The 27,379-nt window shown below is 41.4% G+C and overlaps 1 protein-coding gene across 1 annotated transcript in view; it reads left to right on the top strand.

Annotated features, from left to right (window-relative positions):
* The window catches only part of VWA8 (von Willebrand factor A domain containing 8), a 196,884-nt gene extending 170,240 nt beyond the window's left edge, over positions 1–26,644 (top strand). Inside the window, exons 40-45 of the mRNA XM_054190234.1 lie at positions 518–626; positions 6,816–6,941; positions 8,820–8,978; positions 19,066–19,164; positions 22,160–22,398; positions 24,282–26,644. Coding sequence (XP_054046209.1) covers positions 518–626; positions 6,816–6,941; positions 8,820–8,978; positions 19,066–19,164; positions 22,160–22,398; positions 24,282–24,390 — 841 coding nt within the window. The 3' untranslated portion in view covers positions 24,391–26,644. The remainder of the gene's footprint in view (positions 1–517; positions 627–6,815; positions 6,942–8,819; positions 8,979–19,065; positions 19,165–22,159; positions 22,399–24,281) is intronic.
* The last annotated feature ends 735 nt before the right edge of the window (positions 26,645–27,379 follow it).

Below are 27,379 nucleotides of genomic sequence, written 5' to 3' on the forward strand. Positions count from 1 at the left end.
GGGTTTCATCATTTTATGAAGCACAAAGATAGGTATTTGAGACAGAGTTACTAGTTGTGGGTCTTCAAGGACAGATTTTATAGTGTGTCTTTACTTAACCTTTGTGTTAAAGCATGGATCGTGATATGTTTAAAATACTCCGACGGTGAAGTAATGAATAGACGCTTATGATCCTTTTATGTACAGATAGCAACACCTGAGACAATAAAACCTTTAGAATTTCATCACAGTTTTCAGAACATCTGATTTACTTCCCAAACATTAAAGCAGATTAGAAGAGAGACAGAGGATTACTAACTTTAATAAGTTTTAATGTAATGCAATCCCTGTAGACACTGGTGATCACCTGCCTTTTCAAAAATTCACAAAAGCAGCTGCCACTACTTTGATTTGTCTCTTGCATCCAGTTATTACAGTCTGAATTTGTCTGATATCAAGTAAGCTTGTAATTTACATATGTAAATAGATGATATGCATGTTTCCTAAACTGTTCTTAGCTCCCTGTTCTTTGCTTTAGATTGAAAGAGATTCAGATGAGTGAATATGACGCATCAACTTACGAAAGGTTCTCTGGAGCAGTCCGACGTCAAGTTCAGTCACTCCGCATCATCTTAGACAATCTGCAGGTAACCTTAGATTCACTGATAAAGGAATGTGGTGAGCTCGTTACCTGAGGCCCCAGATGATGATCCGAGGGCTGGAGCACCTATGCTATGAGGACAGGCTGAGAGAGCTGGGGTTGTTCTGCCTGGAGAAGAGAAGGCTCCGGGGAGACCTTATAGCAGCCTTCCAGTACCTGAAGGGGGCCTACAGGAAAGATGGGGAGGGACTCTTGATCAGGGAGTGTAGGGATAGGAAGAGGGGTAACGGTTTCAAACTGAAGGAGGGTAGATTTAGATTGGATATTAGGAAGAAATTCTTTACTGTGAGGGTGGTGAGACTCTGGAACAGGTTGCCCAGGGAAGCTGTGGAAGTCCCATCCCTGGAAGTGTTCCAGGCCAGGCTGGATGGGGCTTTGAGCAGCCTGGTCTAGTGTGAGGTGTCCCTGCCCATGGCAGGGGGGTTGGAACTAGATGATCTTTACGGTCCCTTTTAACCCAAACCATTCTATGATTCTAAATACTATCCTGCTAATATCCTGTTAGCATCTGATGATCATGCCTTTGAGAGCTAAAAGCAGATTCAGGTTATATCATAGTTAGAAAAAAGTCTCATATTGATATTTCAAAGGCAGTTTTTAAGTGGATGCCAGTGTTCATCTCTACAAGTTACAGTATTTCCATACCACGCCTTACAGAGGTTACTTATTCAGGAGCACAATTTTATGAAAGAAAATACTATATGTTATTAGAAGAATATATAGCGGTGTGTAGATCACAGCCTTTGTCTTTACCCTCCTGTCCAAAAGACTTTTTTAGCTTAGAAGCGCAAATGCTATAGATGTTAAAAGAAACACTCACACCAGGCCATAGCTTTACTGCATATGCAGCTGAAAACATGACTTTTTCTCAGGTTTGTTTTTAACTCTTGCTACTAAAAATAGATGTAGCCCAAATCTAAGTGGAAGCTGACCAAAACCACCAGTTTGCCTGTCTTCTAGTAATTGGTCCTGTGGTTCCAGATTTTGTTAATATTAGTGCTTGTATACGGGGTGAATAAAATAAAAAGGGCATTGTTTCTAGGAGGAATCTGCTAATCTTCAGTGAAAATAAAAGGAAAATAATTTTGCTCCTTATAAGATGTCTCTGATGATAAAAAATATTTCTGTGGAAGGCTACCAACCACTGGTATACACATACCTTAGCCTATTAGTCAGTCACTGTGCTGTGTCTAATCTGTCTCCTTACTTCAGCAATAACACTGAAATATAGAAAGAAATTACTTTGTATGATCAACAGGCTCCTCCTGTGTCAAAAAATCCAATCCTCTGGTGTTGCAAGTAAGAAAGCTAACATTTTTCTTTGCCTTACTTGTATCTGTAAGCCATTGTGACTACGAAAAAACAACACCACAGCAAAAAACAACAACACTACTATAATCACATATCTGTACAGAGATCCATTAGTGGGTTTTATTATGAATGTATCAATTCAGAGAGCTCCTCAAATAATGAACATTTAAGATGGTCGTGATTAGGTGATTCATGCACCTAATATGTGTTTCAGTTCAGGACGTAAGCTTTTGGCTTGTAAAGACAGGTTTCAATTGAAAAATTTTAGATATAAATCTCAGTTTTTCCTACATTTATATCTAGGTGCTTTTTTTACTGTGTTTCTAGTAGCCATGCCATTGGAAGCACATTCTGGGGGGGAAGTGAATAAGTGAATCTTCAGTTTAAAGTCTTTTTTTAGAGTGCCTCATCTATTCCTTGGAGCCAAAATTCTTACATTCAGAGATCACATTAAACATAATCAAAATATAATATCTTTTAGTATAAGGAGACATATCCTGTTGCTTTGGTAAAAAGGTCATTTTAATATCGAGGCAAAGTCTTATAAGCCTCAGTATTTTATGAGACTTTGCTGCCTTCCTGGCAAAATCCGTAACAGCTAACCACAGAGCCAGTAAATGGACTTTAAGATGAAAAAACAAACTCACTGTATTTGGAAAAGCTAGCTCATAGAATAAGAGCAATATTGAAAGCGAGTTTTTCACTTTATAAATTTTATACAGATTTTGGTAGGTTTTTTATTAGAAGATGCACTAGGAAAGTGAAGATAAATGATAACAGGAGTTACTTAGTTGCAAAATGCTTGCTGTTAATTGAGAAGCTCTTTCATGTTTCGTGTTATCTCTTTGAGAAAAAAAAAAATCCATTTGAATTCTTCAGCATGGTGAGTCATTCAACCCTGATGAAGGACTATGCCTCCGTCTCTTCTTGTTTCCGGATAGTCCTGTGTACACCATGGGTTCTTCGCTAAAACTGTTTTCTTTCTGTTATCAGTCAGACATTCCTCATTTCTCAAATAACAAGTCAATGGCACAGTCAGTTGCAGTAAACTTTGCAGCTCAGATGTCTGCGTGGTTTGGACTTTGTGAAAATCCCAAATTACCTTCTCAGTAGAGAACGCTTTCGGCTTTTTACAAATGTCTGAGTTCTCTTTGTTTCAAACTCAGTGTGTTCACCTAATGGAAATATATTGTCCATGTTTATTTAACTTGGATTTTCTTTTCAACGTATGCCTTTTTATTGTTAGGTTTGTGGGGGTTTTAAAAAAATCTTCCTTTGATTATATTTTACATTCCAAGAGTGGAGGGGCTGGATTCAGGTCCCGTTGTTGACGGCTCACAAAAACTAGTAGTAGCAGAAAGAGATGCTTGGAATAGGCTGATCCTTGGAAGCGATGCATAAATACAGTCTGAGAATGTCATTTCATTGTTCATTTTACTTTGCATAACTCACTCATCTCTGTCAGATCTTTGAACAACATTAGCAAATGTTATGAGTTGTCGTTTATCTTCTATAGAAGTAGCAAAGCCAGAATCCAGGAAATCCCGTCAGTGACGAGCTTTCTTCTCTCTCCTAATGCTGGCCAAAGCCTGAAGAAAGCTTGCTTGTCTGAACTCCGGATTCAAAAGTTTATGGTCAGTCCGTCACTCAGAAAGGCCTTCTTGGATTTTAGATGATTTGCCTTCCAGAAAGTGCTTCTCTTTTTATTGATTATTACAAAGGGAATCTGGGGCACCTGTCCCTGTGGCTTCTGAGCATCATTTAGGCACCTACATTTAAACTGGGCAAACCTGAGCCTGAGTCACCGAGCTTAGTTGGGGGTCTGTCTGATTTAGACCAAGTGGGAACTGTCTGGTCATAGCAGCGAAAATAAAATAGTGGCAGTCGTATAATAAACATGGCTTAGAGAGCTGGCGATGTGAAAAACCCCGTGCCCTGTCAGTAGTAGTTTTCTGATGTCAGCAGGTAAGGGAACATTTGCATAGTGTTATCCCAGGAACAAAGGGCAGTATTTCATACCATCCTATACTGTTACGAATTACGTAATTAAACGTGATCACCTCACATACACAACTTTTTCTGTGGTATTTACAGACATCACAGTTATATTTTGCAGGATTGTTTGTAAATACGCGTTCGATATCTTTCAGTGAAAAGAGTTACCGCAGTGGTGTATTGTGATCAGCCATTGCCATGCTGTTAAGATACGGTATCTAGCACATTTTTCTAATTTCAAAAGCAACACACCGAACATATATACAGTATTTTTTCATCAATACGGTTGCAGTATATTGCAATAGTAACGGGTTGTATGCCCTTTCTGGTAAAATATCAAAGCAAGGTAGATATGTAATAGTTCTGTTTTTCTCTTAAAATTCTAAATGCTTTTAAACTTATGTTGCTTTTAAGCTTATGAAAATTATATATTGAAAATGCTTCAAAGCTTTCTGTGTGCATTGTATAACACGTGCTTAAGGGGATTTTTTTTCAGCTTTTATAAAAGGAAATAAATTCTTAGGAATTCTGCAGGGAAGAGGCAGATACTAAATAGTCTAAATAATTTTAGCATTATTTTGGGCAGGGGTGAGGTCAGATTTTGTCAGCATTCTTTCCTATTTTAGGAGAAAATGTCAACTCTGTGTTCCTCCAATAAGATTTCAGCTCAAATACTGGCTTTTGTTGCATAAGCTTCAAAAGTTATTAAATGGTTTTTAACTATGTCCGTAGTTAAAAGCAGTTTTCTCCTCACACTGCTGTTCCTGCAACAGCAAATAGCCACAAAGCTATTGTCAATGAAAGCAGTAGTGAAACTAGTTGAGAATTTGCTCAGTGAAGCCAAAACTTTATTATCTTCTGTTGTTTGTCCCTCCTGCCTACTGAAAGGGAGCAAATGACAAAAATTTGACAAAACAGCAGCCCTGAGGAAGTATTAAGGATCTGCATCTGTACAGTGTCTGTAGCGCGAGAATGACTAGGAACGAAGTCATCTCATCTGCATCATCCTGGAAGGTGCATGATTCACTTCAGACAGGCTCTGTTTACTCAACACCGTGTTGTCTCCAGGACCGTTTTTTTAATGGTTAGTTGGAGAGTTGTTGAAATTTGCCACAGGTTATCCCACTGTGGTTTTCACAGCAGGAAAACTCCTACAGTGTGACATTTTGGTGGAACACATGGAGGTCACCTGGAATTTGCTGGTATCTTTTTGTGGTATTGCACAACTCTTCGGGCAACAAAAGAATCGATAATCCTATGGAAGAAGGGACTGCAAATTTCATCCCAAGAATATTTAATGGTATTGGAAACTACTAATTGGTGATACAAACAAATTCATGGATGCCCCACTGCCAAAGTGGGTTAAAGCTTAAGTGGACTGAAGCACAACTGACTGAATTCACGACCTAAGAAATCCTTTCCGCTTTCCCCTTCTGTGATTTACTAAAAGACTGAGGTTTCTGTGTATTGGCATTATTTTTGCCACCCATTAGGAAGCATCTGTAAAGCTTCTGACACAACCTAACTAAACGAAACTGCAACAAACATGTTTGTTGCAACTATGTTAATTCTACACTTTAAAATGAATTAATCCAAACTTTTTTCCTTCTGGCTTTGTATTCTTTCTGCTCACTTATTTTCATAATTTTTCATTTTTCAGAAATAGTCCATTAGTCTTGAGTAACTATAGGCAGTAGACAGTAGTCCAGACCTCCTTCTTCCATACACACCAGAAAGAAAAACTCATAAATTTTGACCAAAGCAAAATCAAAGATTCTCTGAGGCTTAATAAGCCATCATCTGACTGCTCAGAGTGCCCGAAATCACAAAGATACATCCTCTCAAATCCCAGGCCTGCAGTTCACTGGGGATTTGAAATGTAACGCTTCCTGCTCATCAGGGAGCAACTGATTTTCATTCCTGAAAACCGATGTTTAAGGCAATTTGTGTCTTGCTGGATATTTGGTTTTCCTCCAGCTGCTCTGACCAGCAATCTGCTGAGAGTGCAAAAGCACTATATATATAGATAGATAGATAGATTTAAAATCTTCTTTCCTTGCTGGGCTTGCTGCTAGGATGAGCAACTTCAGCCTGAAGATTTAAGCAGAAATGAAATAGACCATGAAACCCAAATATGCAGACTTTGCTGTCTTTAGATGGATCGTACGTGTTATGAACCATGATGAAGCTATCCTTTGCAAATATTCTTAAATGTGTTGTTTATAATCTTAAGCCATTTGAGTCTTAAATCTCTAGTGCTTGCTTCTATGAATATTTGAGTTCCTGGATTGTCATGCATGTTCATCAAGTCAGGCCGTAGGTAACCAGTGTTCTTTTAAAGAAAATAAAAGAAACATTCAGTGGACTGTCTCGAGTATCATAATTTTCAAGGTTTTTATTTTAAAATATAAATATAGTTTCTTATGGACATTAGTTTAAAAGAAACTACTTACCATTACTACTTAGTTTTACCTTTAAGTCACCCAATTATTTTTTTTCTTGCGCTGCTTGGATGGAGAACTGATAACAAACAGTCAGTCGTGCCTGTCCCTCTGGTTGTATGTATTTCTGATTAAGCTACACAGATTTCCAGCACGTTTACAAGAAAAAAGGTTAACATTTCCACAGTCCACAGTTAAATTCCCATATATGAAATGACTTAAGATAAAATTACAGAGGGAACGTGTTCTTTGTCAATGTTAGTTTTTCTTTCAGAGAAAAGAACAGGACAGCTATGAAGACGTGTTCAGATTTCTTTGATTTATGCCAAAACTATCACATCATTACAAAGAAAATTCATTCGTGTGTCATGTTCAGTATGTCTTAGAATCACATCACTGAGTGAATTAAGGTTTCTTTTCTGTTGTAGGCCAAGGGTAAAGAAAGACAATGGCTGAGACACCAAGCTGTTGGAGAGCTAGATGACGCCAAAATCATTGATGGGCTGACAGGAGAAAAAGCCATATATAAACGACGGGGAGAACTTGAACCACAAGTGAGTATCCAACAAGTAGCAGGGAAAGGTAGGGAAGTGCTTAACCAATTTGCTGTTTTTGTAGTGGCCGTACAAATATAAGTACAAATATTCAGGGAGTTACCGGGATGAGAAACTCGGAAGAATCTTGGGAAGATTGGGAAGAATCTTGGGAAGTCCCTGAGACAGAGGCAACCACAAGATGGAAGATTTGCTTCACTTCTTATAGTCATACACATATATTTGCTATTTGTCACTCTCAGAGAGAGGATGCTGATCTAGGCGGTCCTTTGTTTTGATCCAGTGCAACAGTTTTTATGTTCTTATTTTATATTTTATTGAGCTGAAGGCAGTTAGCACACAACATTTTGTTTGTTTGTCTAAGAAAAAGGAAAATATTTTCTCACTAACTTAATTTAATTTAATTTTCAATAATAATTACCCTGTGAAATTTAAAAAAAAAAAAAAAAGTGCTTTACAAATGTCTTCTCGTTATTCTGTGATATGTGAAGAATTTCAGCTTCCACAGGTATTTGGATTTACGAAAATAAAAATTATAATGGGAAAAAAGCCATTAAGATGCAGTAAAGTTGTCCATTCTATGTTTCAATTCAGCCTTTCCTTAGGAGACATTATAGTTAGGCCTGTGTGAGTCAGCAGCAGAGAAACCACTTGAATCAGACCAACAAAACCTGGCCAAAACTGGTGGGGCTAGTCCGTAATATTTAACAGTAATGCTTAATGACAGATTGCAGTTTTTAACTGCACTAGGATTTTTTTTTTTTTTCAAATAGCTGAGTACAACATCTTTTTGCACATCAGCTGCCCACATCTGATGAATCCCTGGTATTATTTTTTTATGCTACTTGGTCCTGATGTCTGTTGCTTTGAACAGATTGTGGAATTTGGCATGGCCTGTGTGAAAGATCAATAAGGGAAAAGTGACTAGATCTTCATTTCTCATTTTTTTCCAAAATGTATTTACTCAATGTGTCAGTTTTAGGGCTTTGTAAAAATAGTTCAATTAGGAAAAAAGAAAGGGTGGGAGGGCACCTTTAAGTTTCGCATAAAACCCAAAAGAAATGTATGATTTAATGGGCCCTCGTTCTTCCTTTTTTTTTGGGAGGACAGTGATGCCACAGTCTATTAAGAGAATAATTAAAAGAACAAAGCACACAAATCCTTGCAGCCCTTTACAGGTAAAAGAAACGTTTTGGTTATTTGTTTTTAATGTAACTGGGTTTTTTGCCAGATCATCTTTAATAGCCTTATACTTGAATCCAGACTCATTGCACACTAAATAAAACACCTCCCTTGAATGTACTGTGCCAGAAATTGTTAAAACAGATGGGGATTGTTTTCAGGAAGAAATAATGATTTCAGCATCAGAATGAAGAAGAAACTACTAGTTAATCAGAACAAGATTTCAAACATTTTTGGAATGTTATTAACCTCATCAGACAAGTTTTTACAGTCTGATACGGGTCCCTGTTAGTACCGTAAGCCAAGGAAAAGCATTTCCATTATGAGCCTTGGCAGAAAGAGTGAATGTGAGAGTCTGTTCACTGAAATAAAATGTTAAGAATCAAAACTGAGACAGAAAAAGTATTTTCCTGACAAGCATGTGTGGAATTTTTCAAGGTATTTTGTTTCCAGTCATTGAAGGCGAGGGGAAAGAATCAATTGAGGTATCTGTCAAGTAACTGGTTTGAAACAGTTAGAAAAAAGGTTAAAATGGTTTTGTTCTTTTTTAAAAAAATAATCGGCGTTTGCTGGGTAAAAGTTTCTTGCTTCGCAGAGTGCATTGGGTTATCTTTCTGAAATGTTTTATCATTACGGATGTTTAGCTTTCCCATTTATATTGTTTGGGGTTTTTTTTCTCCTGTGTTTCCCTGTCAGCCTGGGAGCCCCCAGCAGAAACCTAAACGCTTGCGCCTGGTGGTGGATGTATCCGGTAGCATGTACCGCTTTAACGGGGTGGATGGACGGCTGGAACGCTCCATGGAGGCTGTCTGCATGGTCATGGAAGCTTTTGAGAATTATGAGCACAAATTCAAGGTAATTACAGCTGGGCTAGGAGCACTGTGGTTATTGCACAGGCTGTGCGCAGCAGTGGAAAAAGTGTTTCAGCAATCAGTCCAGCCAAAGAACGTTATTCATTCCCACAAGGAAATACAGACATTAATCTATTTCTAGCAACCTGAAAAATAATACTAGTGAATGGATAAGAAACATTACAGGCTTCAGCAGTGGAGAATTCAATCTAAGACTTTTAAGACTTTGAGTGAGTGAAATTTGCTGCCTTTTTCTGTATTTATCTGTTTGTTTCTTTGGGCAGAAATGCTTAAACCTACAGAACACAAGTAAATATGAGCTTCAAGACATGCAAAGATGCCCTGCCTTTCCATCTGCCCAGAGTACAGACAGGAGTACTTTGTCTCAGGAAAAGACCAAACTTTATCCCTTACTTGTGTTCTCTTACATTTACCTGAAAGCAAGAAAATAATTTCTTGTACTGAAAGGTATTAGGTTCCAAATGTTATTTAGTGGTAGCCTGCAAAGGAAATGGAAATAAATTTTATACTGTTTTTTGTCTCAGTAAGCCTAAAGTCTAGGGTATGTTTCTTTAACCTTAAAAAAGAGAGTAATGGCCAGTCTCAAGTTAATTCTTGACAGATTCAGTGTTTAATGGAAGAATAAAGTTGTCCGATGCTTTTACCGAAGAGCATCTCAAACGTTAAGACTTAAAATACATCTGAACAAAATGTAAAATCTCCTAAACAAAATTAATAGAAAACTTAGGCCAGGTCAATTCAGCCAGGTCTGCTCCATGTTGTTCCTCCAACAGCGTAATCCTACAGATTTCTGTTCTTTCATAGAATCTCCTGTACAAAATCAAACCAGGCCATATGGAGGCATGTTCTTGTAGAATGTCTTCTAAAGTACAATCATTCAGACTTCCATTTGTCAGGGAGAAGGCTATAAAAGGAGACAGGCATTATGTTTTAGCCTGTTTTTCTAAGGAAACAAGGGGTGTGCTACCATAATGCTTTCTCCCCCTTAAACAGAGCATGTTGCACAATTTCAATCAAATTAGAAACCGTGGGTTTGTTCCCAAAGTCACTAAATTCCTGCAAATGTCATGAAAACAGGCCAGGTAGAGAGTGATGCTCTGTATTCCTGATGGAGAAAAATGCTGTAACCATAACCTTAGACCTTGGCCCAGAGAAGCCATGTGGAAACTCGACTGTAATTAATGGGAAATGAGGGGTTTATTTGCTCAGCTGCTCATGTATCTCCTGCTCACTGATAATAGAAAAGTCAATTACATATATTAACAGGGGCAGTGTAATTATGCAACACAATTTGTGTATATTTGGTAAATCAGACATACCTGAGCAACACACATATTACTACGGCCACATGCAGTATCAAGCACACAAGAAGATGAAACAGAAGTTGTGGACACAAGGATAAACATGATATACTGGGGTATAGTCAACATGGCTTTTGTAAAGGGAAGTAATGCGTTCTGAAGAGTCTCCATGTATGTGACAAGCAGGGTTGGTTGATAGTCTCCTTAGCCAAAACCATTTCACCAAGTCCCTCACCAGAGGCTCATGAAGAAATGATACTACGGGGATAAAAGGGAGAGCCTTCAGATAAATGAACTACTGCTAAAAATATAGAAAACAGACTAAGTGGTCATTTTTTAGAGTGAAGAAGTGAAGGAAGGTCACTGGTGTTGGGATTTGGACCAGAGCCCATATTGTTATGTTGTTCTATATATTCATAAATGATCTGTAAAAAGGGATGGATAGTGAGGTGACAAAAGTTGCTAGTTGTATGAAGTTGCTTGGGAAAACAAAAAGGGAAATCCAGCTGCAAAAAGCTGGAGAATCATAAAATCATAGCATGGTTAGAGTTGGAAGGGACCTTAAAGATCATCTAGTTCCAACCCCCCTGCCATGGGCAGGGACACCTCCCACTAGAGCAGGCTGCTCAAAGCCCCATCCAGCCTGGCCTGGAACACCTCCAGGGATGGGGCATCCGCAGCTTCTCTGGGCAACCTGTTCCAGTGCCTCACCATCCTCACAGTAAAGAATTTCTTCCTAATACCTAATCTAGATTTCCCCTCTTTCAGTTTAAAACTGTTACCCCTTGTCCTATCACTACGCTCCCTGACAAAGAGTCCCTCCCCATCTCACCTATAGGCCCCCTTTAGGTACTGGAAGGGCGCTATAAGGTCTCCTGGGAGCCTTCTCTTGTCCAGGCTGAACAACCCTAACTCTCTCAGCCTGTCCTCATAGCATAGGTGCTCCAGCCCTCTGATCATCTTCGTGGCCCTCCTCTGGAGAAGGACGTGGCCATAAATGGTGACGGGGAAATAAAATGGCAGATGGTGTCCAGTGCTGCTAAATGGAAAGTGCTGCAGATGGAAGAAAGCAATTTTGATTTAAAATACTCAGTAAGGAAGTCTCAGCTATCCATTAGTGCTTTCTCTCAGCTATATATCAGTGCTCAACAAAGGCATTTTGTAATTATGTTGTATGGTTCTTTGAACACTCGGTGCCCACCAGCTGTCAAAAAGGCTAATTGAATGTTAGAAGCTATTAGCAAAAGAACAGAGAATAAAGCACAAAGCATCAGAATGTTGCTGTAAACATCCATAGTACATTCATATCAGGAATAATGTGTGCAACTTTGGTCCCCCATTTCACAAAAATTCTTGTAGAGCTGAAAAAGAAGAGGGTGACAAAGATTACAAAGGGTATGGAAGTGTCCAGGTACGAGTAATGGCTGAGTAGGCAAGAACTACTCAGTTTGGAGGAGATAAAAATCAAGTAGCTGATAAAATCTTGACTAAAATGGAAATAATGACACGGGGACAATTGTTCATTCTGTTCTACTACAGCCATTCTGCTCTTGTTATGAATAATGGATTATTTTACATTTATACAGCAGAGGACAGTGCTTTAGAAAGTGATAACTCTGAAAATAGATGTAGTGCAGTGGTAGATGGGCCCCTCATTACAAGAAAGACATTGAGGTGCTGGAGCGTGTCCAAAGAAGGGCAGTGAAACTGGGGAAGGGTCTAGAGCACAAGTCCTATGAGGAGCAGCTGAGGGAGCTGGGGTTGTTCAGCTTGGAGAAAAGGAGGCTGAGGGGAGACCTTATCGCTCTCTACAACTACCGGAAAGTAGGTCGTAGCGAGGTGGGGGTCAGTCTCTTCTCCCAAGTAACAGGCGATAGGACAAGAGGAAACAGCCTCAAGTTGCACCAGGGGAGGTTTAGGTCAGATATTAGGAAAAATTTCTTCCCCAAAAGGGTTGTCAAGCATTGGAACAGGCTGCCCAGGGAAGTGGTTGAGTCACCATCCCTAGAGGTATTTAAAAGATGTGTAGACATGATGCTTAGGCACATGGTTTAGTGGTGGACTTGGTAGTGTTAGATTAACGGTTGGACTTAATGATCTTAAAGGTCTTTTAACGAGCTGTCCTTATTTCCTGTGCAGCTCTATAGCTGAGAACCCAGACATGACCCTCAGGTGCATGGTAAAGGAATAACATGTAGAAGTAGACAGACAGATAGCCCACTGCGCAGAATTAGTAAGATCATTATGAACTGTTTTCAGTTCTGGGATTTTAAAATCTATGTTTCGTTACCTTTCAAATCCCTCTGTGGCTATTACAGATTATTATATTTTGCTTGGCAATAGTTGCTATTGGCCAGCGTTTTGCTCCGCACATAGATGAAAACCTGTATTTAGTTGAGCAAATAGCTCAAAATGCAGTTAGTTGTAATAGTAAATGTGCCTCTCTAACAACCACTAACCATTTATAAAAACACATGAAAACCATGTGCAGTTATTAGATGTGAAAATTGCCACTCTTTGATGATAATAAGACAGGAGTATCCTTACAATCTCTGAGTCAAAAGAACTGTAAGGCCAATTTTATATTTAAAATAATCGTGGTGAGGAAGCTGCTAGAAATTTTAGTGACACATCAAGGAAAAAAAGTTGTCATCAGCTTCTACATCTGTTCAACTTCAGTTGCCTCTAGGGTAGCTCTCCTCCATTTAAGGGCTCCTTCCACTGGATAGAGAACTTGGAAGGTGCAGTAACAGCCCCTTGATTCAAGGCTGGTCAGATCCAGCGTGAACTCTGTCAGCTTCAGAGCTGCTTTTGCCCAAGGGGAGAAAAGTGTTTTTCTTTCGCCACGTCTCTGTGCTGCCGCATTGGGTTTTGATTCACTCTAAGCATAACATCTACCAGAGCAGACCAGAGATGACTAGGACAGGAAACAAGATATGGCCTTATGTTTCACTGACCACTGAAGTCATCCCCCAAAATGAGCACAGAGAGAGGCATTTATTAACTAGTCATGTTTGAACCATATTCTCAACATGATCCAATAATTATGGCAAAATATCTCTTTTTAACCTACAGTACACAGTGCGCTCATATGAGGAATGAGATTCTTTCCTTTGATAAAAATAAATAGCATTTCCAAAATCTCCAGCTCAAAAATACATTTTTTTTTTTTTTTTGTGTATAATCTGCTGTGGCAGATGCTACACCTGCATGAATGCGATCAATAACCAGCTGCTCGTGCCGGTTCCTCAGTTTCTAATGACTGTAATTAGATCTTTAGAGAGTAACAGAGTCAGTGACTGTTTTAAAATATCAATGGCTCCAGTCTGTAAAACACGGACACTTTGCAAGATGCTACTAATTTTTCTCAGGACAAAGCTGAAGTTTTGGTGTGTCTGCAAAAGTAGCATATATTTCTCATGTCTAAAAGAGGAACCATTTGAAAAAAGAGAAAAGAACACACAACTGTGTAGCGTGCCATGAGAAATCCGCTATTTATCACTTTTTTCTTTCTCTTCCTTATCCTCTTCTTGCCTTCCAAGAGTGGTTTTATAAAAATAGACTTTTTTTTGGCCTTTAGATATGCCTGCTGTTATCTGTTCCTGTTGTGGCCCCATCTGCGAGGGTCACAACAACATGTGCCGCAAATCTGAGGGGTTTCTTGTACGCCATGTGTTGAACCTGGGGGACCATCAGGCTTGTTGAGCAAAGCGTTCAAAAGGGATTTACATAGTAGAGTTCCCTTCTGCTGTCTAAGTGCAGTGCAAACTTTGGAAACCAATTCGTGGTTTAGGATGACTTTTCTGCTGGTGCTTGGTTTAGTTCTCTGCTAAAGAAGGTTGTGAATGAATCAGATGGGCTTTTCCTTGGTTGTTTTATCCTACCAGCTGAGCTTTCCCCATGTGTTGTACCCCTTGGTATCACTGATGATGTTGATTGTATGGTTGGTCTTTACAGCACTGAATGAAGGTAGAGAATACTTTCTCCCTGCCTTCTTACACCGAAGAGCTAACTATTGGGTATGTGACCGTACCAAGCAGGTAACAAAGTTATCCTTCAAAAAAAAGGCAGACAAGCGCCAGCAGGTATTTGTCATTTTTTTCTGCTGGCGTAGGACAACCTGCCTGCTTCCGTTTCCCATCAGTGCAGGCAGTGAATCATTCCTTGTCAAGGGGGAAATGAGAGGCTCATCCCACAGTCGGGAAATCCATTTAAATTAACAGCCATGTTTCGAAGCCCTCCTCCAATGTCATCTCATCCACGCCTCCTCTGAAGCGCTTTATTAAAGAAAAGAGTGGGAGTGACTGAGGTAACAGAAGCCACATTCTCAGTCTCACCCTAATAACGGGGGCTAAATACGTTCCTACAAATGCCCCTTGGACCCTTTAAATGCGTGGCTGCATCCCTTATATGCATAGGTTATAATAAGCAAGTTATTTTGCCGGATTAAAGTTCTTACATCTTTCGTACATCTCATTTTAGGTGACAATTATTTGAAAACGTACAGAAGGGCAGTTTGTCCTTTGTTTTATCTGAGGTAGCATTATGTCTGTCACACAAACCATACGGTTTTGTATCATCCCTAATTACCATCATTTGCACACATGATGGCAGATTCAGGAGGCATGTCCAGTAAATTATCCAACAGCAATTTTATGAAGCCTTTAAAATATTGTAAGTGGCTCAATAAATAGCATGTTATGTAACAGGCAGGGAAAGCCTGAATTGTTATTTATCGCTATATGAAAGGGATATTGCAGATTTTAGACGCCCGTTTCAGCATTCCCCATTTGTAAAATGTACTACGGAGGCAGCACTGTTAATTCGGGAAAAGAAGAAATGTTCCATGTGCTTGGCAGAAAACTTTCTTTTAAATTACAAACAAAAGGTTTGAAATAAATTCAGAAAAAAAAGAAAAAAAAAGAGTGTTCAGTGTTGTCCAAAGAAGAGATGCATTTATAAAGGTCTAGCCCTCCGGCAGAGGCCTTGTCTAATTCACACTGCCTTTTACATTCAGCATGCGTTCGTCTTTCAGCTTTTTAAATGCCTTCAGAAATTAAATCTTTTGGCATGGCAGCTGCAGAAGACAAAGTCTTCCATTTTACCCGTTTTAGGCAGCAGCAACCGTCCATTCAGTGCAAAATGTGACAGTGGAATAGGGATTGTTTTAACCTGTAAGGAAAGAAACCAACAAAATGATGCTATTTCAAGAGGCGTGTTTACATATTGCGTACTCACGGCTCTGAATAGAGCAGTTCTTGTCTTGGTGTACCTGAGGCTGTTGGAAAACAAGCCGCTGTCTACCACAATAATAAATTAATTCAATTAAGCCTGCACTGTGGCAAGCATGTATTTTCCTGAGAGCCTGTGCTTGCAGTCTATTTTGTAAAACGAAACAGAAGTCAGTTCCGAGTAAGATGGTATCACAGCTCTTCTCTCACTTGTAACACCATCCACGTGAATTCTCGTAGGGAATTTCTGAGAAAAATGCATCGGATCCTTGCTTCTCAGAGGCCCTTTTTCTGTGCTCGTCTTTCAGGTTGCAGAGGAAGGAAACTGGTTCTGACAAAGCGTGCACATGCCTGCATGTGTTGGGGTCCCCAGTTGGCCAGGGCTGTGGAGCTGTCTGCACCTTCTCTTTAAAATGAGCGCTCCAAGATAACATCAAATCACCAAGGGTTCATTTTACTAGAACACAAATCAGGAGGAGGTAATAATTTACTGAAAGAAAACCTGGGTGACAGATTTAAGTCCTCCTTCTTTGCCCTTGCAGTGGGCTGCTTCGCTCCAGTTTTACTCCCGCCCCAAACCCTGTATTCCTAAATTGTGGTAGGCTCCATAGACTCCACTGGGCAAACATCTCCCTCTGTCACCTCGAAAGCTTGGCTTGTGACCTTGAATGAGGTCACAGGGTCTCCCAGGCCGCAGCCCTATGTTGACTTAAGTCAATCAGTGCTGCTACATTTCCATCCCCTTCTTCACTGGGGCACGAGTACTTATCCAACCTCACAGTTTGGGGAGCTAAGCTGCCCAAAAGCAACCTCACACTCATTAGGTTTGGGCTATTCTGGTCCTTGACTTGACTTCTGGGGGGATCAGAGGACTGTGAGGACCAGCACGCGAGGGCTGGTGACCACAGCACATCTCTTCCGCAGCTCAGCAGGATCTTACCCTGCTTTTCAGGAGGCCCTATTTGACCCGGAATGCAGCAGCCAGGACAAAGCAAATAGCCACTTCTTCCCTGCTGCCTCACCATACTTTTTTTAATCATAAATAGCATAGTAAAATGTCAGCAAAGAAACAAGGAAACAGTTCACATCTGTTAAATATAAGTATACGTACTCAGGCGCATGCATGGGCACACACAGAGAATAATAAGCAGCTACCCGAGGAGGGAACGGAGAGGACATGACGTTCCCAGGTGAACGCCTGTACGTGCCTGCAATATTTTGCTCAGATTATTTCAGCCTCACCTTGCCTGTACCCAGGTTGTACGTTCCCACCTCGTGCAAGAATGTGGAGGGGCCCCAACCGTAGGGTCAACCTCTGGGGTTTCAGCTAGGAGCTACAGCAGTTCCCTTAACGCAGACTGTCACGCTGAGTTTAAATCCAGCCTTTTTCAGATGAAAGGTTGGTCTGTTACTCGTGTGTACCAAGAACCAAAATGGTATTCCCAAGTAGCAAAGTTTGGCCTACTCGCATGAACTCAATATGGCAAAGCTGATACCAGGACACCCGGTGGGAGAGGTCCACGAAATGCTGGGAAGGAGCTCATTACGAAGGAATCAGCCTTCTTTTTGCACAGGAGAGTGACAGCATTTTGCTCTATGTAATTAGGTTGTTGATTTAAAAATTATACTGAACACAAAACTGCTCAGAAAAGGACGTGCAGGGGTTTCATAATTAAGAGCCTACCCTGAAGATTTGTGGACATTTCTGACATTGCATAAGAATGACATTAGCGCCATATATTTTCTGCTCCATTAAACAACTGCTTTATTTAGTTCCTCTGATTTGAATGATCTCTAGTTTTTAAAACAATATGAATGCACGCCCTCTTTTAGTGTGGTTCACATTCTGAATGTATTCCTCTATTAATTTGGAACTATGATGAATGTAACCTCAACATTATTCGCAAAACTGGTGTATTTTCATTTGCCACATCTTTTCGCCAGGAAAGATAATGGTTTGAGGAAGACAGAAGCACCAGTTAAATATTCATCAAGAAAGAGAGAGTCTGAAGCATTACTGGTGATAAGAAATAGGTTTTGAAGAGCAAGCATGTGTCAGACTGGAAGCTTTACATGAGGCTGGGTAGCAAATACTAGAGATGGAAGAGCTGAGAACAGGAGTGGGAAAAGCCAACAGAGCAGAAATAAATGGGATAGCGTGGGGACCAGATTATATAAAGATTTCCTCAGGGAAGGAAGTCTGGGTTATGTGAGGCTGTCATAAAATGGTCTGACCTTGGGTGACATAAGCTATAGTATGGGGCATGTTTGCTGTTTTGCAGAGGGAGGTGTCACCTTTAAAAGTGTTGTTCCAGCTGCTGTAGCTTTCTTTTACTCTTGATATGTTTTTAAGCAGATTAGTGATGTGGAAACAAATAATAAGAGCTTTGTTGATAAAGAATGCCATTTCCCCAGTCTACAGGACCCAACTATACCAAATAAAGTGGTCTTCGATAAGAAAGAAAGAAAGAACAGAAAAACTGTGAGGAACAGACCTGCCTTTTATGAATTGATTATGTAGGAGTTAGGGATGGTGAACCCGTCAGGGACCTGTATGCGGCACTTGAATAAAAGATAACAGAAAGGCAAAATATTGCACAAGGGCTCCCTGTCAACTAAAGACAGGTCTGTACCAGCTAGTCAGGGGGAAATACAGGCATGTTCATGTCGAGGAATTGCCAGCTCACGTCTCTTCGGGCTCAGGATCCGTGCACTGTGCTCTATTACTTGGTGTAGACAGCTCTTAAATCTGCTTTTGTCATGCTCATGAGTTCTCCCTGGGGTGACTGCCACATCTACAACACAAAGGGCAGGTCAGGACCTTGCCATAACTCAGCTTGTCTTGGTTTTCATGTAAAGACAATAAAACTCTCACATAAAACAAAGCCCTTCCCAATGTTACATTATTTGTTCAACAAGATATTTGAACTATCACAGCTCTACATGTCACTTTTGCAGCATCTTTCACGGGAGAATGATGTGCACATCATCTCTGAAAACATACAGAGACACTTGGAATTCACTTCTCTACATACTTTGAGCAGCGACTTTGATCTGTTAGGCACAAAAATAAGGAGTGCTGATTTTCAAAAAGGAAGGCTTGTAATACCTTCTTTTCAGAGAAGAATGAGGTCACAAAAAAGATCTATCAAACATGGGAGCTACTCTTAAACAATGCACTTCTTGTGTGTCAGACTCAAGAGGATGAAAATTGCTACTTTAAAAAAATACATGGACAATGTGAGAGGGCAAGGTCTTGATGTTATGCATCAACGCTCTGCAATTGATGGGGTGATGTGAAAAACAGACTATGGAAATAAGTAACTGTTCTTTAATTTCATTATTTAGCAATCCTTTCCTGTGTTTTCATGTTGGTGAGAAATTGCAAGTAGTTCCCTTAAGCAGCTCATGAACAGAAGCGGGGAACAGTATTTGGGTTTTCTTGTTGAAAGCAAATTGCCTTTGATCTGTCTTGTGTCATTGTGACCCGAGGGCCATTTGTGACTAACAGATGACTGATGAAGTTTCTTTCTTGCAGTACGATATTGTTGGACATTCAGGAGATGGCTTCGACATCGCCTTGGTTGGAAGTGACAAAGTTCCCAAGAACAATAAGCAAAGATTAGAGATTCTTAAGGTAAATCCTACTGATAAATGTTGCTGGATAATTAAGGATTTTGTGACTGCAAAGATTAAACTGTAGGTGGCTCACAGAATGCGAAACGTAAGGAGAGTAAAATAAAAGAAAGGCAAGAAAGTAAAATCTTGTGTATTTGCATGAAATTGAAACAGGACTTTTCAGAGAGGTGGCAGAAAACAAATTATGCCAAAATAGTAGAAGCTAGATATGCCTTTTTCTGGACTGATGTGTCATAAATGCGTCATTTTAACTACCTGTCAAAGGATATAGAATCATAGGTCCCTTCCAACACTGACAATTCTTAAAGATCATCTAGTTCCAACCCCCCTGCCGTGGGCAGGGACATCTCCCACTAGATCAGGTTGCTCAGAGCCCCGTCCAGCCTGGCCTTGAACACTTCCAGGGATGGGGCTTCCACCACCTCTCTGGGCAACCTGTTCCAGTGTCTCACCACCCTCATGGTGAAGAACTTCTTCCTAACGTCCAGTCTGAATCAACTCATCTCTAGTTTTAATCCATTCCCTCTAGTCCTACCATTACCCAACATCCTAGGAAGTTCCAGGCTTTATACAATCATATAGATAGCTCTACCTGAGTCACGTGGTGATATCATTAGTGCCTAAGTGACTAATTCAAACTGTAGAGGGATCCCAGGTCAGTGATTTAGCCTGGTACCTTCAAGAAGTTCTGTGTCACAGTAGCAGTGGGAAAATGTGTCAATTCTAGATTGAAAATGTGTCAAATCACAATTGCAAAGTGAGTGTATTCACCAAGATTTTACTGTAATAGGATGAAGAAAAATGGAGTCTATTTTAGGATTTACCTGGTTGGCAGTTCAATGGGTTAGAACTATGTAATTGAGCTTCCTTCAAAAAGTATGTTTAAAAGATCGGCAGCTACTTGAGTTAGATGGACTGGATTTTCTAATGTTCCTTAATGTTTCTAAAATAACTTGACTTCTGCATAGGAAGCAGCTTCGTCAATGAAAACAGTGTATTTATTTCATAAAAGCTCGAACAAAATGTTTTGACATTTTTAAACCTTGCTGCCACTGTCAGGAGTCAGATATTTGATAATGACTGTGACACTACTAGGGTTTGGAAGTCTAGTGCAAATTATAAACAGGCAGGAGCTGGTCACACCATTAGGATATTAAGCCCTGTTTTCTTCCTTAGATACATAGAAATGTAGCTACTCAAACTGCAGCTAATCAAAGCATTTTACCTTCCCTAAGGCCCAATCTAATTATGTCCGTGCATGGGTTTTGATCACAGAATCACAGAATCTTCATGTTTGGAAAGGACCTTTAAGATCATAGAGTCCAACCAAACAACCTACAATCTCTGCCACTAGAGCATGCCCTGAAGTGCCACATCTAGATGCTTCTTAAATACCTCTAGGGATGGTGACTCAACCACCTCCCTGGGCAGGCTGTTCCAGTGCCTGACCACTCTTTCAGTAACGAAATTCTTCCTAATATCTAACCTAAACCTCCCCTGCCACAACTTCAGACCATTTCCTCTGGTCCTGTCATTATTCACCTGGGAGAAGAGGCCAACACCCACCTCTGTACAACCTCCTTTCAGGTAGCTGTAGAGGGCAATGAGGTCTCCCCTCAGCCTCCTCTTCTCCAAGCTAAACATGCCCAGCTCCCTCAGCCTCTCCTCATATGACCTGGTCTCCAGACCCCTCACCAGCCTGGTAGCTCTCCTCTGGACACGCTCCAGCACTTCAATGTCCCTCTTGTACAGAGGGGCCCAGAACTGAACACAGCACTCGAGGTGAGGCCTCACCAGTGCCGAGTACAGAGGCACGGTCACTTCCCTGCTCCTGCTGGCCACGCTATTCCTGATACAAGCCAGAATGCTGTTGGCCTTCTTGGCCACCTGGGCACACTGCTGGCTCATGTTAAGCTGGCCGTCCACCAGCACCCCCAGGTCCTTTTCTGCTGGGCAGCTTTCCAGCCACTCTTCCCCAAGCCTGTAGCGTTGCTTGGGGTTGTTGTGACCGAAATGCAGGACCTGGCACTTGGCCTTATTAAACCTCATAGAGTTGGCCTTGGCCCATCGATCCAGCCTGTCCAGGTCCCTCTGTAGAGCCTTCCTACCCTCAAGCAGATCAACACTCCCACCTAGTTTGGTGTCATCTGCAAACTCACTGAGGGTGCACTCAATCCCCTCATCCAGATCATTGATAAAGATATTAAACAAAACTGGCTTCAAAACTGAGCCCTGAGGGACACCACTCGTGACTGGCCGCCAAGAGGATTTCACCCCATTAATCACAACCCTCTGGGCACAGCCATCCAGCCAGTTTTTAACCCAGCGAAGAGTACACTTGTCTATGCCATGATTTGCCAGCTTCTCCAGGAGAATGCTGTGGGGGACAGTGTCAAAGGCCTTACCAAAGTCCAGATAGACAACGTCCACCACCTTCCCCGCATCCAGAAGGTGGGTCACATGGTCATGGAAAGAGATATGGTTGGTTAAGCAGGACCTCCCCTTCCTAAACCCATACTGGCTGGCCCTGATCCCTTGGCTGCCCTGCCCTTGCCGTGAGAGCTCACTCAAGATGATCCTCTCCATGATCTTTCCTGGTTACCGAGGTCAGGCTGACAGGCCTGTAGTTCCCCGGATCCTCCTTCCGACCCTTCTTGTAGATGGGCGTCACATTAGCCACCCTCCAGTCATCTGGCACCTGCCCTGTTGACCAGGATTGTTGATAAATGATGGAGAGAGGCTTGGTGAGCTCTTCCGCCAGCTCCCTGAGTACTCAGGTATTGATTGTGGTCTTAAAACCACTGTGGTTTTAAGAAGCGACGCCTGTCTTAAAATGCAACGTATTGTGTACAAAAAGTTGCATCTTCTGCAATATCTGAAGCATCCCCTAGTATAGCATAGCTGAATATTTACTCCCTTCTGTGCAAGCTGAAAGGAATGTTTATTCCTAAAGTCATCTTACATATTTCCACTTGGATATGCTGTGCACACAGATCATGCATGCCCATGCTCAGTTCTGCATGAGTGGAGACCATACCTTGGAAGGGACAGAGCATGCCATTCGTGAAATCGCCAAAGAAGAGGCTGATGAGTATTTTGTTATCGTCTTGAGTGATGCAAATCTCGAGCGATATGGTATTCAGCCAGCAAGGTTTGCCCAGGTCTTGACCACCAATGCTCAAGTCAATGCTTTTGCCATATTTATAGGATCCTTAGGAGACCAGGCAGATAGGTAAGTATATTTGTTTTATGCCTAATATAACTTTCTTTCCATTCATCATAAATCTAAACTGTGCTTTTATTGCAGTGGAGTTAGGCATAGTTTCCCATGCATAAAAACATAGAATGGTTCGGGTTGGAAGGGACCTTAAAGATCACCTAGTTCCAACCCCCTGCCATGGGCAGGGACACCTTTCACTAGACCAGGCTGCTCAAAGCCCCGTCCAGCCTGGCCTTGAACGCCTCCAGGGATGGGGCGTCCACAGCTTCTCTGGGCAACCTGTTCCAGTGTCTCACCACCTTAATCATAAAATGGCCAGCTAGTTCAGAGCATTCTGCTCATCCAAAGGCAGCATCTGAAGCCATCCTCCCACTAGAGGTTGTGCACTGTCCCCGTATGTGATATCACTATGTAATCATGATGGAGACATGGTGCCTTTGCCATTGCCCAGTATGTGCTTTGAATGTGTGGGGGTGCCTAAGAAAAGAGATTAGAGCAAGACAAGCCGGAGTTTAATGGTCTTCAAAACTGCCAAAAGTTTGACTCAGATATTCCCCTTCTGTTAGAGACAAATTCTTCAGCGAATCTGAGCCAATACACCTATTTTTAGTGCTACTACGTAATTTCACTTTAAATTGTTTGGGCACAGGGGAAAAGAGGGAAATTCTATGTCAGGTGTCCCTCGGTTCCATACCCACTGAGGACCAGTACATGCAGCAAAGAGCTGGTATAGCCACAAATATCAACAGTGCCTTTTCTGCTTCTCTTCGGCTCTTCAACTAGAGCAGAATGAGAGAAGCCCCAAAGGGAATTGGCCCTGAGTAACTAGTTTTAGTGAGAAAAGGGTTGAAAGATACAGCTGCACAGCCACCGTTAGTCGTGTCTGCAGGTCTGTGCCTCGGAGCTGCGTTACGCCTAAAAAGCGAATACATTCTGAAAGATTATAATTACAGAAAGTCCTTTTCCTTCTGCTAGGAATTAAAAAAAAAAAAAAGAAAAAGAAAAAAAAAGCGTTGACCGTAATCCTGCTGTGTAAGAGGAGATCGTATAATTGCCCTAGTTCAAATTCCCGAGTTCACTGGCGATGGAAAATGCACACAATGCTGTCACTGAAACGCATTTCTATGTACGTGGAAGTGCAGAATTAGACAAAGCCTTCCTGTAACCGCTGTGGGGGCAGGAGAAGGGAATTCTCTGTTGCAGCTTTTTTAAAAACTCACTTTAAAAGTGAGACTTAGCATTGGAGAAATAGCGTGGAGCATAAACTCGTTTAAAAAAGCAGTGAAAAAATAAATTCCAAGCCTCCTGACGGGACGTGGGGGAGATGGGGTTTGTAACATGCATCTTGTTTAGCTTTTTTAAGGAGGGTTAAGCTGTGAATAAAAATGTGTCAAGCTAATATTGACAGAAAAATATCTTTCCATCTAATCTGCTGCGATCTCAAAGGGGAAATACAAAGAGCGCATTTAGAATCACTGGAGATGTTGAACTGAAAGAGCTGTGGGTTCATGGTGATGTATTTAGAGTAAATATCTTCATTTCCAGAGTAAATCTCTAGCTGCCCTCAAAAAAACCAGCTGTGGTAATACCTCGTGGGGTCACTGGTACCTTGATCAAGACGGAGTTTTTGCACATCAGAAAGAGGACATGAATAGGAATCTCGAGAACGGCTTTTGATTATCTTGCTGAAAGGACCTCTGTGACTTAGCCACTCTCAGTGGTTCCTCCCTCTGCTTCTTTCCCAAGCCTTTAATTGCATGGTGACAGCAACGTGAACGGCATGGGCTGGGAAGGTATTCAAAAGGAAAAACATCCATTCTTAAGGAAGCCTGGCTTGTGGTAGGGAAGATGATTTGAAATGGTAATTGTGTCTTGTCTCTCCTTCTGCTCCTTAGGCTGCAGAGGACGCTACCAGCAGGTCGGTCTTTCATTGCCATGGATACCAAAGAGATCCCCCAGATTCTGCAGCAGATCTTCACATCTACCATGTTGTCAAGTGCCTAAGCGTCACCGATGTCACTGTGCCTGAATTCAAAGAAGAAAACCTACTCTGCTGGAGTTATAAACCCTAAAGTTGCGGATAAACACAGTTATTTAATAAAATACATACTGTTCTCTAATCAGCAAAGCGACCCAAATCTGCATGACAGCCGGGCTGTAAAATTTCGCCCAAAAATCTCTCAACCGAACTTATAGCACGTTCAAAGAATTGCAGCGGGGCGGAGGTAAATCGCCGGATGGCAACAGAGCGAATGTTTTTTCCGGAGGGACAAACAAATAAAGGACGGTTTGTGATCGTTCCTCTGCCTGCCGTGTTGCCAGCGCTCCGCTATCATCTCGCCCTATTTTATTAAACGCGGTTCGCTGGGTTTTGCTAATATTATGCAAGGCAGAGCCAGGCAATCTGTTTCAGTGTTTCTTGTGCCTACGTTTGAATGGGTAGTTAACTCCATCTCTGATTTAAACAGGCCTGCTCTTGTCGGGCAGGAAACCCTTCCTTCCTCTGCTGTTGCTTTCTTGTCCTGACGAGGCAGCGGGGCTTCACCGCTGGATGCTGGGAACAATGGAGCAGTTTGCAAACACTGACCGTGGCGTGTAAACATTCATTATCTGATCAGGCACGGTGCTCGGTTGTCAGATGTAGAGAAAGTGGCTCTTCAGAAGGAAAACAAAACAAAAATAGATTCTTTCAGTTCTGCCTGTGAAAAGTAAGGGGAAAGGGTCAAAATGGTCTGAAGAACCCAACAGCCAGCGTTGCCAAGGAGGGAACTGCTGCCACGTTTCCTTTGCATGACGGATGATGCTGTCCTGTGGCACTGTTTCTCAGACTCCCTGGGATGGCCTCAGTATGTGGAGGTGCTTTTTCGGTCAGGAGACTTTTAAGTTACTACTAGTGCTTTGCTAGAGCTCCTTCATGATCTGTGTTCCTTGGGTCTTTTGGAGATGAGGCTGGAGGAGAGATCTGGCCATGGGAAAATGAGTTCTTTTTTATAAAGAAAGGGTAAAAAAAATCTATTTTTATTTTAGCAAGCTATCTGGGGAGGGGGGGTATATTTAATATCCAGGATAGTTATAAAGACTTATTTTATAATTCAATCGGCTGGTGTTTGGCAGGTCCCATGAGGCAATAGTTCCTCTCTATCTGCTAAAGAATAGATATCTTGTAGTGCATCAGGAGCACTGGAATACTTGATGAATTGAATGTATGATTTAATTACGCTGGGATGAGGGGGTGTGCATCGTCACTGATAGCCTGCTGATGTTAATTTGAGGGTAACTGAATAGAAAAACAGACAAAAAACTTCTAAAAAAACCCCCAAAACTTCTACTTCTAAAAATCTGAAGGAGCAATTGCAATACTTCACTTCTAATATTTCTCTTAATCCCACAGTTGCTCAAACCGCACTGTGAGCAGTGTGTTTGGAGAGGAGGAGGCAAATTAATTTGGTCTTGTTAAATACAACCATCGGTGTTTTAAAGGGTCCGGTTGCTAGCGGTCATTCTCTACTCCATCCGTCCTGCAGCAAAAATCTTTACCAGAGCATCAAAAATGTCCCCTATTTAGGACGTGTTTCGAAGCCTGGCCAGCTTTGAAGCTCTCTATGGCAAGAGAGGACGGAAGACGTTTTTCAAAGGCTTGTTTGTATTGTTATGATAACTATAGATGTGAAAACAAAGAGGTTGAAGATGCGATTCCTGTTTGGAGAGAAGGGAATTGGGAGGAGAAGGTCGAGGAGGTTACCCCTGGCTGGGACAAATGCATGTACACGCACACACACACAGACACAGCTAGCAAGGGGAAGTACGCTTCAAAATATAAATATCTTGGTCCTGTAAACATATGATGAGATACTAAATGCAATAAAGAATTGGCATATTAATAAGTCTGTTAGTAAATGTGTTTTTACATGGAAATTCCTTCGGCACCTCTGCTTTTATTGCCAGCAGCCCTTCAAAAAAGAAACATTTTATTGCTGTTAATTAGCAAATTAGTACCCTTTCTAGATTACTTGAGTGGATAAACTTTCTCGCCTTGGATTTACATGCAGTATGATACTTTATTGTTATCTTTATTGTAAAAAAAAATAGCGTTATTTAAGTGAAACTCTAGGATAAATCCGATTTTAAACCTTTTGGTTTTGATTATCTTTGTAAATTGTATTTCATGCCATGCTATTTAAAGTTACCTTTCTGAAGTGTTTGGTTTTATTCTTGGTTTCGGGAGATGTCCGTTGTGTTTCGGTTCATATTTCATGGGCATGTCCAGGGCCAGGCCTGGCCAGGAGGGTGGCTGGGAGAGAATGGAAACGGTTCCCAGTAGATTTTGAGAGAAGAGGAGAAGAGATGAATAAAACTTTTTTTTTTCCCCTTTTTTTTTTTTTTCCAGAAGGAGGGAATTGAGGTTTTGCTTTTACCAACGCTTCATTGCAGAGCGTATTTGACCCGACAGCGTCTCTCTAAATGGTAATAATTCAGGGCAAAATTTTCCCCCGGCCATGCATCTCTCACCTGCTTTAATGCCCATCGCTGCCCCGGGGAAATCAAAGCAGCAGCTGCGCTTTTCCCTGTCTCGCAAGGACTGGCAGGGCTGTTTGGCTGCTCAGAAATTCAGCAAACACTCTTCTTTCACGTCCCTGGGAATTGCAGAGCTTCTTGATACGCATTTGTTTTTAATTAGGAAAACGCTTAAGAGTAACGTGGCTGGGTTTAACTAGCAGCAGCACCAGTGACTGCTCGCGTTGCAACGCGTGCGCTGGCGGCGTGTGTCACTCAGGCCCTTGGAAAGCGCGCTAAGGTATTTTTCATCCTTCTCACAGTATATTAAGGCACTTTCGCGCTCATCGGTTTTTATGAAAAGGCACTGTTGTTGGCGAATGAATCGAGCTGCTGGTTGGAGCGGGTCCTGACCTATCGGTAGTGCCTTAATAGTCAGCTGCCTCTTACGGTGCAGATTTTGGTCCTGTTCTGGTTGTATGTGTAATGTGTTCATATT

Source organism: Rissa tridactyla, chromosome 1 (genome assembly GCF_028500815.1).
Source record: "Rissa tridactyla isolate bRisTri1 chromosome 1, bRisTri1.patW.cur.20221130, whole genome shotgun sequence".
Lineage (NCBI taxonomy): Eukaryota > Metazoa > Chordata > Aves > Charadriiformes > Laridae > Rissa > Rissa tridactyla.